This window comes from Hemitrygon akajei, chromosome 5 (assembly GCF_048418815.1).
Source record: "Hemitrygon akajei chromosome 5, sHemAka1.3, whole genome shotgun sequence".
Taxonomy (NCBI): domain Eukaryota; kingdom Metazoa; phylum Chordata; class Chondrichthyes; order Myliobatiformes; family Dasyatidae; genus Hemitrygon; species Hemitrygon akajei.
Window position 1 is genome coordinate 183,473,042 of NC_133128.1, and position 18,077 is coordinate 183,491,118.

Genomic DNA, 18,077 nt, shown 5'->3' on the forward strand with positions numbered 1-18,077 from the left:
TTAGAATAGTACAGCACACTACAGGCCCTTCAGCCCACATAGATGTTCTTCCATAGATGTTTCCTGGCCTGTAGAGTTCTTCCAGCATTTTGTATGTGTTGGTATTTCCATCCCAGGCCATGATGCAGCTAGTCATTACAGTCTCCACTACACATCTATAGAAGTTTGCCAAAGTTTTAGATGTCATGCTGAATCTCCGCAGACCCCTAAGGGAATAGAAGCACTGTCGTGCTTTCTTCACGGTTGCACTTGTGTGGCAGGTCCAGGACAGATGCTCTGAAATGGTAACACCTGGGAATTTAAAGTTACTCACCTTCTCAGCCTTTGATCCTCCAATGAGTACAGGCTCACAGACCTCTGGTTTCCCTCTACAGTCAGTCTCTTGGTCTTGTTGACATTAAAAGTTGGTGGTTATGATACCACTCAGTCAATCTCCCTCCTGTATCACTGCAGTTGTCAGTTACTGAAAAGTAGCATCACATGTTGGCAAAGTTTTGCCTTTTATTTAAAGGTAGGTAAACCAAGTTAAAGGGGAGTCACATGAGGGAAGAGTAGGTGAAAATATCTAATTGTGAAATTGAATCAAAGTTGTAAAAAGAGCCTTTAACTTGTTTGGTAACTTTAACAATGAAAAGTGTGGAAGATTTGCTGCTTACCAGTTTAGGCTGATTGTTATTTTCTGTGAATCTCCTGGGAATTTTAATCTAAAGATCTTGAACTCCTGCTTTGACTTCCTATATAGTGACCTGAGTAAGTTAACTTTTTAATGTAGATTTAAGGAAATGTTTCGCTGTCAGAGATGAGTGCCTGAAGATGTAAAAGAACCAAAAATAATGAACTTTTGATGATGGACAGTCCTATAGTTGTGAAAGGTCTATTAATAGCAAGTTACTTTTTGATTCAATGTGGACTGAGGAAGACTTGGTTTGTAGAAGAGTGTATAATATTTTACAATTATTTTCAAATGGCTTAGAATTGAGGAAAAAATTAAATTAATATTTATTTCAACTAGCTTGCATGTTTGGATTTTTCAATAAACTTGACAAATGCTAGATGTATGTTTTTTTATGACCCATTGTTCGTTTTGTATCTAGCATGCCTGATTATTATATTGCTTTTCAGCTTTTAGTTTGGAGACTTGCAGAATCATGATATCCATGTTGGATGTATCCTTCACCTTTATATGTATATTGATACAAAAGTGGTCTTGATCACATAACCTGTATATTGGATTTTCAGGTTTTTGGTGATTAAAATTAGTTAATATGTAAAAACCACAATGCTGTAAGTCTAAAGTGAAATTGAAAATGCCAGAATTATTTCTGGTGTCACAACATGATTAGAAAGTAGCATAGTTAATGGCCTAGATTTAGTGATAGTAATGTGCTAGCAACCATCGATGATTTTTAATACATTAAAATAATGTTATCCATTTAAAATGTGGAAGTGGCAGTGTTGATTTAGCTTAACTTTGGAACTGCCTTTGATCTCTGTAAAACCTACCTTGCCCACCCTGGTTTTCAGGACTTGTCTCTGGACCAAAAGGTAGATCAAAAGTTGAATTCTGGAAGCAAGGCCAGAGCGATTGCCTTGCCTGTCAAGCTATCATTTGATTTAATGTGGCATCGAGGCAGTCCGGTAAAACTGAAATCAATATAACATTCTGCCTGGCAGTGACAAAAGAGAGAGAATCTAACAAATTGCACTTGACATTCAGTGGGGTTACCAATGCTGAGGACTCCACCACTAATGTTGGATTTTGCTGTTGACTTAAAAACTCAACTGAGTTAGTTAGAATGCTGCAAATTTTAGTTTTTTTTACTGGTATTCTAAATCTTTAACTGCTTGGTTAATAATCTGGCTTTTTTTTTGGGGGGAGGGCCTAATTTCATGGACCTGCAATGTTGTTATATCCTCATTTTTGAAGTTGCTATCAAAATAGTGATTATTAAAAATGAAACCGTTTTAATTCTTGAAATATTTTTTCTTTTGCCATACCTTTACTGATTTAGGTAACTGATCTATTAGTGTCTTGTATATTAAACACTTAGTTAAAATTTGTACTGTTTTGCTTCCTAATTGGAATAAAGTTACTGAAATATTGGGAGCCATTGATATAGTGAAATATGTTCAGGACTACATTTATTTTTTGCACTATTTATTTTTTTATCAACAACGAGCACAATTCTTGACTCGAGCTTTTCAGAGAGATATGACTGGGAAGATGGGCTTTAATGAATTTAAAGAACTGTGGGCAGCACTCAGTGGTTGGAAACAGAACTTCATGATGTATGATCAGGACAGAAGTGGGACTGTAGAGCCACTTGAACTTGGCCAGGCTATTACATCAATGGGTAAGTACAAAATCTCAGCATCTATACTTTTCACCAAATTATAGAATGGCTAAGCTGATATTACCAAACAGAATTAGTGGACAGTTTAATACATTCTGTTTGTGTTTTGCAATATATTTTTATGGCAGTTCTGTTTAGTGTTAACAAATGTTATTCTTGTTATCCTAAAATGTTTGCATGACTAATTATTGGTGTGCCTGAGCAAATTGTTTGCTTGTAAATATTTTTGAAGAACATTTTGTAATTTAGAACTTTATTCTTCAGTAGAAAAGTAAAAGGAAGTTGATTTTAACTTAAATTTTGCTTAATACCTTAAACTCTTAGACCACTTGTTTTTGAGTGTATTGCCAAAGCAGTGGAGTGATATATAGGACATTATAAAACTTGATTGATCTTCATTAGTGCTAATTATTACTTAAAAATAAATGGTCTAATTTTTCTTTACACTTGTCATGATATTTAAATGTATGGAACTTAAATATCTAGAAAATATTCTTTTTAACACTTTATTCTGGGGACACTAGGGATAACGAAGTTATGAGAAGATTGTTTTTCCAAAATACACTATCTATTTTGAAACTAATGTTTCAAATGTTTTGTGAACTTTTAATAACCATCTCAAGCTTTTTTGTTCTATAAACCATATTAATGGGGTAAAAGGATTACTGATAATTTAAGTAATATAAGTGGACTGTAAAAACAAAGCAAAACTTTTAAAGGGCCAAATAAGGGGACGTCATGGCACCCACATTTTCAGGGAGTAAATGCATTCTTGAGAAGTGTTGGATTAGAGCAAGGACTCCCAATCTGGAGTCCATGGATCACTTGCTTAATAGTATTGGTCCATGGCATGTTAGAGGTTTAAAAGGTAACAACAGCAAAAAAGGAAAATGCAAGTTTTGAATTGATGATTCGAAGAGAGACTGGTAGTGCTCGAGCAAAGTGGTTTGAGGACGGGGGGGCGGGGAAGTCATGGGGAAACCTCAGTGAGGCAGATGTTAAAAGGTAACTGCCAAGACTGCAGGCCAAGTATTGCCTATTAACTCCTCCAGAATGTTTAATATCACTAGCATATGCCATGAAATTTGACTTTGTGGCAGCAGTACAATGCAATACCTGTTAAATATAGAAAAACTGAAATTACAGTAATTATATATGCATATTAAATATATATATATAATATGCATCCATTAGTCTTGTGAGACCATGCATTTGCACCTTGGAAAGTTTCCAGGGCACAGTTGCCCTCTCCACACCACCAATGTTGTCCAAGGGAAGCGCACGGGCTGATAAAGCTTGGCACTGGTGTCATCGCAGAGCATTGTGTGGTTAAGTGCCTTGCTCAAGGACACAACACGCTGCGTTAGCTGAGGCTCGAACTAGTGACCTTCAGATCACTAGACCAACGCCTTAACCACTTGGCCACGTGCCAACACAATTAAATAGTTAAGTTAAAATAACTAGTGCATTAAAACAGAAATTTAAAAAAAAAATGAGGTGTTTATGGACCAAAAATGGACATTTATTTAAAAAATGTCCATTTTTGAAATCAGATGGCAGAGGAGAGGAAGCTGTTCTTGAATCATTGAATGTGCCTTCAGGCTCCTGTACCTCCATCTTGATAGTAACAATGAGAAGAGGGCATGTCCTAGGTGGTGGGGTCCTTGATGATGGATGCCACCTTCCTAAGGCACTGCTTCTTGAAGCTCCAGAAATGTATCTTGCAGACCTTTAATGTTCCTTTTCCATTAAGTCATTCTGGGCCATTTGCTTTCTCTTCTGGATAAAGGTAATAAAATCAAACTAAAATGAATAGCAAGAAAGTTATGTAGAAGCAGAAGGGAACTAGAGTCAGAGACACGAGGAGAGATGCTGAACAGTGACTAATAGGAAAGAGACCATGTTCTCTGACTATAAGTGTAAAGCCATGGGAGATTGACTTGTAATATTAAAACTCTGACTTCTGGCAGAATTTCACCAAAAAACCTGCATTGGTGGTCAAGATTGTTACTGGCTGAGTAGAATAACCAAGAGAATGAGTCTGAAGTCATTCAGGAGAGTGCATAGTTGAGCATAAGGTAATTAAGTTAGTTTATGCTTTCCTTGAGCAATTTTTTTTTCGTATTTACTCAAACTGAAATCAGCAAAACTGGTTTGTTTTCCAAGCTACCTAATGTAAATTTGGAGTGTTGGGAAGTATCAACACAGAATAAATTGTACGAATCTTCAGAGAAATTAAAACAGTTACACTCAAAAGCAGGGGTTCCCAACCTGGGGTCCACGGACCCCTTGCTTAACGGCATTGGTCTGTGGCATAAAAAAGATTGGAAATCCATGCTCTAAAGCAATATTTTTTGGGCTAGAAATGGACCATGTTATCTAGAGTTGAAAATGAAGTAGCCTAGTTATTAACTGTAGTTGAAGTTCAGGGACCCTGGGACTTTTTTTTAACACAATTTTCACCATATTTGATTTTTTTTTTTGCTGATAGTTTTGTTTCTAGCTTGTCTTGTGGCACATCTGTTGATAAAGCAGAATTTTTGCATGTGCAAATGATTTTGTAAATTGTGTTTCAAATATCAAAACTGTAGCTACTTTCCAGCTGCTGTTGCAAGTAGTGCCTACTCAATTTGTGTCAAGTCCTGGTATCTAGATTAATTTTTGACATTGGTCCTGAGAAAGCCTTTTAGATACAAAGACAGCTGATGTCAATTCCAAGTAAGGAATGTGTATTGGAAAGGTGGTGATAACTTCAATCTCTGATCAGAAAGGTTGATTAGTTTGTTCTTCAAACAAATTTTCCCACTTTTGCCTATGTATCTGTATTTTCTGTCAAGTATTTTCAGTTCAAGGACTCAACTGAATCTATTCACCATTCTCAGCTGTGATAACATTTTATCTACTCATTTTAAAAGTCCCCATACATTGCTCCCTGGGTTTTTGCTAATCTTCAAAAATCTGTGACCTTTTATACTGTTACTGTAATGTAAATAGTTTGTTCTATTTTCTCCCTTTCCACATTCCCTTGTAAATTTGAAGGAAGCCATTTTACATACTGATACTGGCTTGCAGAGCAGTTCCTCTATCTATCATCTTTCCCTACCCACCAGATTCTACCCACGAGGGGCAATTTGCAGTGTTAAATTAATCTCTCGGGTTGCACGTCTTTTGGATGTGGAAGGAAGTCAGTGGACCTGGAGGGAACCCACGTGGTCACAGGGAAAATATGCAAACCTGGGAAATTAAACTTAAGATCTAGAGTGAATCTGGATTGTTGGCACTGTAAAATAACAGGTCTGCTAGCTGAGCATTGCCTTTAAATACCTTATCGCATTTTAGCTCTTTCTGCTGTACGGTAAACAGTCGCAGCTCTACCAATCTATCTAGGTAACTGTAATTCTTTCTGCTTGGGACCATTTATTCAACGAGGATAAAGTTAGGCACTCGAGAACGCTGGTGAATTCATTTCTATCGATGTTGCAGTGTGAGGTTGGAGGGAAGAAATTAGAATGGCAGCTTTACCAAAACCTTCACTGCAAATTCTGTGGACGTAACAACTGGTCAGAGGTGAGGTATTCTGCTGTACATCAAAGCCACTCCATCAAGTCACAAGTTGGGAATACCTTTTATCTTTCTAGATAAGTGTAGCTTTAACAATAGTTCCATTGTTCCATTTGATGTCAGAGAATGTATACAATATACAACCCAAAATTCTTGCTCTCTCAGACATCCTTGAAATAGAGGAAAATACCCCAAAGTGTGAATGACAGAAAAAAGACGCAAGATCCACACATACAAGCAGCGTCAATCCTCTTCTTCCCCACCTAACCCCCCCAATATTCTAGCATAAAGAATCAGTATTCCCACTGCCCACCATTCCATTCAAGCAACAGCAGAGCCCCCAAAGAGAGACCATGATCCACACTACATCAAAAACTAAATGTTCACTCCAAAATTTCAACATCCCACAGACTTTCTCTCTCTCACTAACAAGGGAGAGACCGACATCACTCCTTTCACAGCAACAGTAGATGACAGTCACTGTTTTAATATAACAGTCAGTCTGAAGTGTTGCTTTTGTATTTTGAATTCCCCAACTTGAGAATAGAAACATAGAAAATAGGTGCAGGAGTAGGCCATTTGGCCCTTCGAGCCTGCTGATCATCCAACTCAGAACCCTGTACCTGCTTTCTCTCCATACCCCGTATGGAATCAACAAATCGATTACAGAGTGCAAGTTTCTTCTGACAGTCACTCTCAATGTCTTCGATGTTCCGGCTACTGCTATGCTTCAGTATGTGACTCCGGCAAGAATTCGCATCCACGGGGCCATGCAGGCCTCTAAGTCACCCGACTTCGGGCTAACCTGGAAACCCGGCTGATCGGTGAGCTTCAAGAACAGGAACACTCCCTTGTGCAAGACCCCAGTTTTTGAGTGCCACTGTAAATCAAAGATCTTGACCCTAGCCACTCTGAAAAGGAAAATAGAGACATCAGAATTGGAAGAATTTAGCTGCTGATGAGCAGGGAGAAGTCACCCTCTGGTGCCATCTTTAGCTCTGCCTAGCTGAGCATGATGTCCCTTGGCACAAAGTAGTTCATATGCTGTCATCACTGAATATGCCTTTCATTCATTTCATCTGCTGTGTTTTAGCTGTTGTCATGATGCCCTTGACATGATCTGCCAAACTTCTACCTCATTTCCTTGTCAGTAAAGCAGCAAAGATTGAGGAGTGTCACTGTGCAAGTTCACTTCCAAATCACAAACCATCTTCACATAAACATTTTCTTTATATGATCCAAATCTTAGCTTTTTCTTCTCATACTGAACTGTGCAAATATATTTGCTGAAAATCTGGCTTTTATTTACCATTGCCATCTCTAGCAATTACAGATTTGAACCCTGTGCACGTCCCATTAGAGCATTTTGGGGGGTGGAGAAGATTAAATGAGTTTTTTTTGTATGATATTCAAAGCCTTCAAGTTATTCCTGAATTGTGGCATCTAAAATTGATGCCATTCTTTAGCTGTGTCAGAGCTTGTTTTGTTTGAATTCAGCAAAAACACTTTTGCTTTCCAGTTTTAAAGCCGAGGATAATCTTGTATTTTAGTCGGTTCTGCTTTTTCCAAAGATGGTCTGCCTTGCCCTCTAATTGCATAGAGACATCTCCAGATCTCTCTCTCATCTTATCCCCTTTTAGAACCAGATATTGATCCCACTCTTCTTGCTAAAATATCATTGTTTATCATATATCAACCCTATTCTTCCAATTTTTTAGTTATTTAGTTTTTGAAAATGCTCTGTATAAAACAATTCATTACTGTATATAATGGAGATAGAAATCATTCTAGTACTGAACCTGTGATATAGAAATTCCACCTCCATATTAAATAATCTGTCAACTCTTGGTGTTTAAAAATAATCCATTTTTTGCAGCCGTTAGCCAATTTTAGATCAATGCGCAATGAACTTTATTAAGTTTTATTAAGGACTTCAGATTTGCTAGCTACTGACTATGCGCTACCTTATCAGTTTTTTTTGTAATCTTTAATCTTTGCCCATCCTATTGCACCGCTATCATCTCTACCACCTGAACAAAATATTATGTTAATCAATTACAATTTTCTCAATAAAACTGAGTTACCTGCATTATTTCTAAAGCTTCATTTCCCAAGTTCTATCAGTATATACCCATTTCCCTTTGCATGAGTAAAGCTTATAACATGTCACAGTCCTCCTGTGTTTTAATATCCTATATCCAAGGAGGTTTGGTAGATTATAGCTGACAGCTCATAGCAATCTCTGTAGTCCTGAAACTGTACAATACAGATGTAAGCCCCTTTTCCCACTGTGTCCAAACCAATCATTGTATCCTACACTAAACCAACCTATGGTTGATTGTCTGGCAATTTGAAATTCTCTGTATCTCGATAACTTGTCTTATCTGTGTGAAATAGAGCTAGCCTTTTCACTGCCTGTTTTTATCTTCTCCAGTTTTCGAGCAGCATTTTTATATTGGGTCTTTAGCAAAATCCCCGGTGCTGAAGTAAATTCCCCATGGCTTCAGCAACATTTTGGCTCTCCTGTTTTCTTCCTTTTTCTTTAATTTTTGCTGTTGTACTATTTTAAATCATTACTAATCACACAGAACTGGACTTTTTTTTCCAGCATTCAATGTTTTATTGGTTTTTCATTTAATTTCCAATGCTTTCTCAACCACCTTTGATTTTCTTTGTTGTTTTATTGTAATCTAATCAAACATTTTTCCTCCAGCTTCGGGGTTTGCAGAACCTTTTTGGTAATTGGAATGCAGCTTGTTTTAAAAAAAAAAATGACAATGTATAATATCCATTGTGGTTAAATCAAAGGATTCAACTACTATTGCTGACTTGCCCGAACACCTGCCAATGAGATTATGATTTGTCTGCACTCCAAATTTATAAAGGCAATAGCAGTGAAGATTGTTAGCTGACATTGTTAATGTTGGCTACAAAAAGCAAGTTTCTTAGCATTTGACTTTCAATGTTTTATTGTTATGATTTACTTTCCAACATCATGGTATATGGTCTGGAATCTCTGAAATAAATGTAGCTGAACAAGGGAGCTTGGGATTACTTTTGGCCTTTGTAGATTCCAAGTTTCTATTGTGCTTATTGCAGACTTCGTAAAGTATTTTGTAACTTGTTAACTGAGAATTTTTTGTGATATTTCTAGGATACAGGTTGAGTGCTCAAGCTATAAGTGGTATTATAAAGCGGTACTGCAAAAATGGGAAGACTTACTTTGATGACTATGTTGCCTGCTGTGTAAAGTTAAGGGCGGTTACAGGTATGCTTTTCTTATGAAGAGAGATTTTTTTTGTACTATTACCCTGAAGGACAAACTTGGCACCAGTAGAGTTATTGTTTTATTTTAGTTGGGTTGGAGGAGGGTGTGAGGTGTTTGGGAAAGAGGATACACAGTTAAGACTGGAATTAAGAACATTGTGCACACTTAACGAAAAATGCAGTGTAGCCTGCACCCACACTGGTTTGCTGCATGAAACCCCAGTCACTACTTTGCAGGATCCTTCTCTACAAGTGTAAAATACTTGCACTACTTCAATTTTGACTTGTTCTGCCATGCCCTTGGATCCTAGGCTCTGCTGCTAATGTGAACATGCTCTGTATATCTATTCTATCCAGGCCTTGCAGTATCCATTAGATTTCATTGAGATTCCTCCTTCCTGCCCCCCCATCCTTCTGAACTCCCAAGTAGAGGCCCAGAAACAACAAATGCTCCTTCACTCTGTCTTCACCTCCCTTGATCTCCTTTTGATTTTTTTTTGTCCTTTTGTACCATATTAAATGGATATTTTTTATTTGTATTTACTCGGGACATGGGCATAAAGTCTATAGAACTGAGGCAAAACAGTAGTAAGGTCATGGATCGTATCTAGATTACAGAAGAGGAAGTCCTGCTGTCTTGAGGCAGATCAGAGTGGATAAGTTCCCAGGCTTTGACAAGGTGTCTCCTTGGACCTTGTGGGAGGCTGGTCAGAAATTGCAGTGGCCCTGGCAGAAATATTTAAAACATTCTTAGCCACAGGTGAGGTGCTGGAGGACAGAAGGATAGCTAATGTTATGTTGTTCAAGAAAGGCTCTGAGAATAAGCCAGGAAATTGTAGGCCAGTGAGACTGACGTCAGTAGCGGGTAAGTTATTTTAAGGGACAGGATATGTGAGTATTTGGATGGGCAGTGCCTGATTCGGGATAGCCACCATGGCTTTGTGCATAGGTAGCTCGTCTTTAACCCATCTTAGTAGAATTCTTTGAAGAGGTTACCAGGAATGTTGGTGAAGAAAAGGCAATTGACATAGTCCACATGGACTTTATCAAGGCCTTGGGGGGGAGTCCTGAATGGGATGCTGGTCCAGAAGGTTCTGTAACTTGGTATTCAGGATGAGATCATAGATGCTTGCCTCTGTGACTAGAATGTTGCAGGGAGCAGTGCTGGGTCTTTTGTTTGTTATTTATATTCATGATTTGGGTAATAATGTGGTAAACTGTATTAGCAAATTTGCAGGTGTTATCAAGATCGGTGGCATAGTAGACAGTGAAGAAGGCTGCGAAAGCTGGCAGTGGGATCTGGACCAACTGGAAAAATGGGGTAATAAAACTGTCAGACAGTAAGACTAGAGCTAGAGGTCATAGGTTAATGGTGAAAGGTTAAATATTTAAAGGGATCTTGAGGGGGAGCTTCTTCACTCAGAAAGTGGTGCGAGTAGAATGAGCTGCCAGTGGAAATTATAGATACAGGTTCAAATGCAAAAGTAGAAGTTTTGGTATGGGAGAGATACGGAGGACTAGGGTCCAAGTGCAGATCACTGGGACCAGGGTCCAAGTGCAGATCACTGGGACCAGGGAACTTAACATACTAGATGGGCTCAAGGATCTGCTTCTGTGCTGTAGGACTGTCTGCTTGTTTATTTTTATATTGAATTTTACAGTTGTTTAACATTTAACTATCCAGTTCTGATGAAAGGTAGACAGGCTTTGATTCTCTGCCCAGAGGTGATGTGTGTCTCTGACTTTGTTTTGCATTCTTGAGCAATACTCATTTTTGCTTTTGTAGCATCGGGTGATGGTTGTGTAAGATGAGATATCTGATGTAATTTCTTTGTCACCTTGGTATTGCCTGCAGAATTCTGGAGACCTTAGTTCAGCTTCTCACCACCCCCCATTAAACCTAGTGACCAAACCTAATTAAATACCTCCATCCTCCATCGCTCTCCTGGATAACTTTCTGAGGATTTTGCCATTTATTTCCTATTTCTTCACTGTGTCGTGCAGATTTTATTTTGTTTGAAATAACAAGTGAAAACAGCTTAGTCAAAACTAAAGATATATTTTTATTGCAGATGCTTTTAGGCGAAGAGACAGCCTCCAGCAAGGATATGCAAACTTCAGTTATGATGATGTAAGTAGTTAAAGGATAATAAGCTTTAATCTTTTTCTAATATAATAACAGTCCATTAATATACGTATTGTATGATTTGATTGAGGAATGTGGTAATAATTTTGGTTATCAAGGGAATGAAAGGTTACTGGGCGTAGGTGGGGCAGAGCTCAGATTGCAGTCATACAAGTGATCTTAGTGAATCAAAGATACAGGTGGCTACTTGCTATTTCTAATTCGTGTGTTCATATGTAACCCTTGTAATTTGTTACAATATGTGGGTTTTCACTGAAGGAAAAAAATGGGTGGAGTTGGCACTTTTCGTGCAAGGGTATTTATTTGGTGTGTCAAAAAATCAAGCTTATAAAAATTAGTAAAAGTAGTGAAAAGAAAACTGCCAATATTTACTCAATATCTACCAGAAAACACCATTAGAGCTGCATACTTTGTTCAGTGTGAACTCCTGTCAGCTCAATCTTTTTCCTCCCCCCCCCACCCCTAGCGATCATTTTTAATTACTTACAAAGTTAACTTACAACGTCCAATGAATCAATATGATGCACCCCAAAATGAAGTTACAATCCTATTACAGAATAGAAGTACACCCTATCCTCGTTATATGCGAGGAATACGTTCCTCGCAGTCGACGCATAATGTGAATAATTATTTAAATGGAGAAAATAGGGATGTGTTCCAGAGGGCTTCCTAAATGTTTTATCTGTAATTTATTCACATTTTCATACCAATATGACACAAAAGCAGTACCACAAGGCACATTTGTATTATATTTCATCAATTTAAGATAATATTCAATGTAATAAATCATAGAAAGTTAACATACTAGGGTGTACAGTACTCACCAACAGTGGTAGATGTGTTTGGGATGGGCTGGCGCATTGTCAAGCAACAAAAGAACTTTAAAGGCAAGATTTTGTTCCCAGCAGTAGCGTCCCAGAGCTGTGTTACCTTCACCTGATGCCGCGCTGTTTATAATTTCCAACTTTTTCCCCCCCAAGTGTTAAAGCGGTTCTCTGCCGTTTGGCTGATGTCCCAGGACATGACAATGGATGCTTAGGAGGGATAGTTATATATTTCAAGCACAAAATCACTGCACCATAGGTAAAACCAACAAAAGTTGTAAGAGCGCAAGAGCATGCACACCTTGCCAAAACTAATGCGAGACTGGCGGGAGTGAGATAGTGAGGCGCGTGCACCTGACGTATTGGCGGGAAAGTGGCGCTTTTCATCCCAACTGTGAGATGCACGCATATGACTTGTATTGGTGGGAAAGCAGTGCTCCTCGCATAACTGAGTTTTGGACGCATATAAGGAGACATTGGTAGAAATAGGTTCCTCGCATAACTATGAATCCGCATAGTCTAAAGACGCATATAACGATAGGGTGTATCTACCTTAAATACAGTATACAAACAATATATACACTTATGCATCCACATTACTAAAGAAATTGAATATTCTACCGTGTATGGTGGGAATGGTATCATAAAGCAAACCCATTTTAAGAATATACCAGGGAAGACATTGAAGTGTGCACATTCAGTGCAACTACAGCAGAATGATAAGGCGATGTTTGTGTGGATAAATGTGCATGTGTACTGAGCGTGTTTACCAAATGCTCTCCACCACATAATTATTTATAAAGATATCTATGTAGTGTTTCTTCTAGTTAAATGTTTCAGTATTTTGCCTGTGAATATTTTAATTCAAAAGGTAGCTTAAGTTTATTTGAGTGTCCATCTTGAAAAATTTATATTAATTTAGCTTGCCCTGTTTTATAAACTGCACTACTGATTTCATAATTATAGTGAATAGAAGCTTTCATTCTGTTTTCCTGTTTTTTCTTATAGTTTATCCAGTGTACAATGTCCATTTGAATACAAAATGGCATCAAATGCAAAAAAAAACAGTCATGGATTAAAACCAGTGATTTATATTGCTGTGAAGATGAATCAAGCTGACTTAAACTGCATAAATGTCTAGTTGTTTTGTATATTTTTTCTTTTTTAATAAAAAAAAAGAGAAATTGGATTTTATGATGTGTACACTTTGTTATCCTCCAAATTGCCAAACTGCATATTTCTCTAATAGCTTGCAAAATGCTACTTTACATGTTAGTGACGTTGTCGTTGTGCCTCTTGGAAAATTTGTGTAATTAAATAAAAGTTAGGTTTTGGCCTATTGTAATGTATAATGTAATCAAGCTAATGTGAATAATTTTTTTTTGTGAGCCGAACATTTTACATTTGACCACTATTCCCATTTGCAATTTTTTAAAAAAAGTTATATTTTCACATTTTCATACTGTATCATCACATAATAAACACTTTCTGATTTAATGCTGTATACACAGTTGTCAATGCAATAAAATAGAAAGTCACGATAAAGGTTTTTATTACCCGTGTCTTTGTGAAGAAAATTAGTGTGTTAAACAACTGTTTGTCTGTAGGCATTTTAGAAATACTGCAGATGTTGTAAATCTGAAATAAAAACAGAAAATACTGAAGGTATTCTTTGGTACAGACAGTATCTGTGGTGACAAAAACAGATTGACCTTGTATCAAAACTCATTATTTTTATCCTGTTTAATATTAATCGTAATGTAAACCAACTCATAAAAGTAATCAAGGCACCATTTGCACTATTGGCAGTGACTGCACTTCTGAAGCAGCAAAATATTGCACATCCTGTATTCTGAAACTACATTTAATGTTCATCATAAATATCTGTTAATGCTTTACAGTTACACATTCAAAGTAAGCTTTTGGAACCCGGAACATCTTGTGTTTTGAAACTTTTCATCTTTAGAATTGCTTTTAAGTATTTTTCTTCAACTTTATATGAATATGGCAGAATCAGGTTTAATATCACTGGCATATGTTGTGCAATTTGTTAGGTGGTAGCAGTATATTGCAATATGTAGTAAAAACTAAATTACAGAAACTAGTATGTATTAAATAGTAGTGCAAAAAAGGAAAAAATTGTAGTTCATCAATTCTTTGTCCATTCAGAAAGCTGTTCCTGACATGTCGAGTGTGTGTTTTTGGGCTCCTGTCTCTCCTTGATGGTAGCAATGAGAAGAGGACATGTCCTGGCAGAAGGGGGTCCTTTATGATGGATACTGCTGCCTTGAGGCATCATCTTCTGAAAGTGTCCTGGATGCTTGGAAGGCTAGTGCCTGTGATGGAGCTGGCTGAGTTTACAACTATCTACAGCTTTCTTTTCCTGATCCTGTACCAGATGGATGCAATCCATTGGAATGCACTGCATAGCTCATCAGTAGAAATTTGCAAGTGGCTTTGGTGACATACCAATTACCCTCAAACTCGTGATGCAATATAGTTGCTGCTGTGCCTACTTTTTAATTGCATTATTATGTTGAGCCTAGGATAGATCCACAGGTGTTGAAGGAACCTTTTCTACTTCTGATGCCTCAATGAGGGCTGGTATGTGTTCCCACGATTTCCCCTTCCTGAGGTCCACAGTCAATTTCTGTCTTGCTGACAGTGGACATTTGTTGCCATGGCATTACTCAATCAGCTGATGTGTCTCATTCCTCTTCACCTTGTCACCATCTGAAATTCTGCTAATAGTTGTGTCATAGCAAATTTATAAATGACATTTGAGCTGTGCCTAGCCATGCAATCATGGGTGTTGAAAGAGTAGAACTGTGAGTTATGCATGTATATTTCAGGTGCACTACAGTTGATTGTCAGTGAGGAGGAGATGTTATTGCCAATCCACACAAACTACGATCTCCTGGTGAAGTCAAGGATCCAGTTGCAGAGGGAGGTATGGAGGCCTCAATTTTGGATTGTTGGTTGTGTTGAACACTGAGCTGTAATCAATAAACAGCAGTTTGACAAGGGTATTACTATTGTCTAGATGAGCCAAGGCTGAGTGGAGAGTCAGTGAGATTACATCAGTTGTAGGCCAATTATGGCAATAGGCAAGTTGTAGTGGGTCCAGGTCCTTGCTTAGGCAGGATTTGATTTTGGCCATGACCAACCTCACAAAGCACTTCACAGTGGATGTGAGTGCCACTGGGTGATAGTCATTCAGGAAGCTCACCCTGCTCTTGGCACTGGTGGTGGTGTCACCCTTTTGAAGCAAGTGGAAACATCTGACTGCAGCAGTGAGAGATTGAAGGCATCCTTGATCACTTCCACCAGTTCGTTGGCACACATTTTCAGAGCCCTACCAGATACACCATCAGGACCTGATGCTGTGTGAGAGTCGAAAAATGTTCTGACATCAGCCTTCAAGACAGATATCACAGAGTCACGAGATGCTGCAGGGATTTGCATAGATACAGTTTGATTCTCCCTTTCAAGTGTGCATAGAAATTGTTGAGCTCACCTGGGAGTGAAGCAGCACTGCCCATTAAATTATTTTCATCCCTATTATTTATTTTATACACTGAAGTTGAGAAAAATGCCTGATTTGTGAAATAAATCATTTCAAGCAGTGAAATATCATGAAGGCTATTACATTTTATGCTGTATTCCCTCCTGATTTTTTTTTGATTATGTGGTTAACAACGGCTGGTTAAGGCTAACCACTTTAGTTCATGACAAACTGCTGATACCAAGTGTTACAGATTTTAAAACTGGATAGGGACTTAAATGTGTACATTGCCCACTAATCAGTGATAAGTTTAACCGATCAGTTTCTTTTGGATGTTACTATCTTTTAGACAAATGGCTTCTTCAAAGTGTATTTTTTGAGTTGATTTTGAAACTGTTGTAATGGAAGCATGTTGCACCAGGTTAATTAATACCAAAGTTTGGCTTCCAATTATTTTTTTAATTTAGTGCGGAACAGGCCCTTCTAGCCCTTTGAGTTATGCCACGTAGCAATGCCTAATCACAGGACATGTTAACCTACCGACCAGTACATTTTTGGGCTGTGTGAGGAAAACGGAGGACCTGGAGGAAACCCATGTGGTGACAGGGAGAACGTACAACTTAAAGGGAGTGGCAGGAATTGAACCCAGGTCACTGATACTCTAAGGCATTGTGCTAACCACTATGCTACTATACCATGATCATAACATCACATGGCTCTCAGAGTAGAGAGTTATAGCCTGATAATTGTTCAATACAAATCCAACTTGGCCTAGGATTCTTTATTCTTAGCACTTGATTCCTAGCATGAATTGAATGCTTAATAGCACTAATTATAAAGGTGTGTGTGTGTGTGCTTCATTTTCACACCCTCAAATTTTTAAAAATGGCTTTGTAGCCAATGAAATAACTTTTCAAATATAAACAGCCTTGTGGGGAATTTTGGCAGCCAATTTGTGCAGCACAAGAAATCTCACAACGGTGTGGCATAACCAGATAATCTGTTTTGATTTGTTGGCTGAAGAATGAATATGTATTGAATTGATCATTACAGATTAGATCCCTGCTCTTTGGAACAGTGCAAACTGAGCTTTTCTGTCTTCATCTTCAGTCCTGTGGTTCTTCACTTCCTTGGTGTTTATTGTCCTGTGGTTCTTGGTCTTTATTGGAGCATGCTGTGACATAGCTGTCAATCACTGTCATCCTCACCTGAGCGGCTAGAGTTGATATCATGTTCATTCTGCCATTCCTTGGACTTCAGATAGTGTTGTTTTATTAGGAGACTGCCCAACATAGACAGTAATTCTCCAGCGTTCAGATGGTGTTGCTGTCTCCAGAGAAAGTTTGACGTGGGCTACAATTGCTCAGGGGGACCTTCTGAAGTAGGTGCATCCCATGGTGGAACACCAGCAGTAGCGTAATTAGCAGGACTGCTAGAATCCTTTTTCTCTCAGAGAACAGAAAATGTTCTTATCTCTTCTTGTATGCTAAAAATTCCATTTTTGTATTCAAGTATTCCAAGTTCTAAACTTCAAAATCCTGCTGACTATGCAACTTGTTGGATTCTGATCTTTTTGATCCAAGGTTCTCTGAGAAGTCAGGAAAGAGACATAGAACTTGTTGTTTCATGATCGTTTTATTAAGTTGAGAAATTGAAATGGATAGTGATAGAGGTCTACTAATTGAAAAGAGAGAGAGAGAGAGAAACTAAAATTGGCACCTAACAAAATCAGCTATTCTTATACCACTGAGAACAAGAAAATCCTATTCAAATTTACAGATACGAATTAACCAATTAAAAATTACATATCTGAATACTGTTCTACAAGTTAACCAATGAGAAAGCAATTACTTAAATACAGCAGAACAAAGAAGCTTCAAATGTTTTCCAGAATTATACTTGTATAGCCGTGAGAGGCATATTAAATGATTATGTGCATATAAGAACTACACAAAATACAAGGAATATTTAATTGTTAAACTGCAAATAAAATAACAAACAGTCTAATCTAAGGATTAAACAGTTGAATCCAGCAATCAGTCAAGATAAAAAACAGAAAAAAATGGAACAAAAAGTATTGCTATCAAGTTTTATTCTTGAGTAACAGTATTTGATTTTTTTTATGATGAGGTAATATTGTGACTATAAAATCCATGAATTTTCACTCAGAAGTAAAAGTGTTACTTTCAAAATCACACTTCATGAACTTTGGAGGTACTGAACAGGATTGCTAATAACATAAGAGTTTTACATTTAAAGATAATTTTCTGAATTTCAGAGTATATTGATGCAATATAAAAAATAAATCCTGTGGAGATCCTTTAGATCAGGGGTTCCAAACTTTATGCCATGGCCCAGTACCATTAAACAAGGGGTCTATGGACCCACAGTTAGGAACCCCTGCTTTGGATGAATATCCA

General features: G+C 37.7%; 1 protein-coding gene across 1 annotated transcript in view; it reads left to right on the forward strand.

Annotated features, from left to right (window-relative positions):
• LOC140728543 (sorcin-like) overlaps positions 1–13,697 on the forward strand; it is a 34,064-nt gene extending 20,367 nt beyond the window's left edge. Inside the window, exons 4-8 of the mRNA XM_073047418.1 lie at positions 1,123–1,166; positions 2,207–2,354; positions 9,070–9,183; positions 11,255–11,313; positions 13,161–13,697. Coding sequence (XP_072903519.1) covers positions 1,123–1,166; positions 2,207–2,354; positions 9,070–9,183; positions 11,255–11,313; positions 13,161–13,187 — 392 coding nt within the window. The 3' untranslated portion in view covers positions 13,188–13,697. The remainder of the gene's footprint in view (positions 1–1,122; positions 1,167–2,206; positions 2,355–9,069; positions 9,184–11,254; positions 11,314–13,160) is intronic.
• The last annotated feature ends 4,380 nt before the right edge of the window (positions 13,698–18,077 follow it).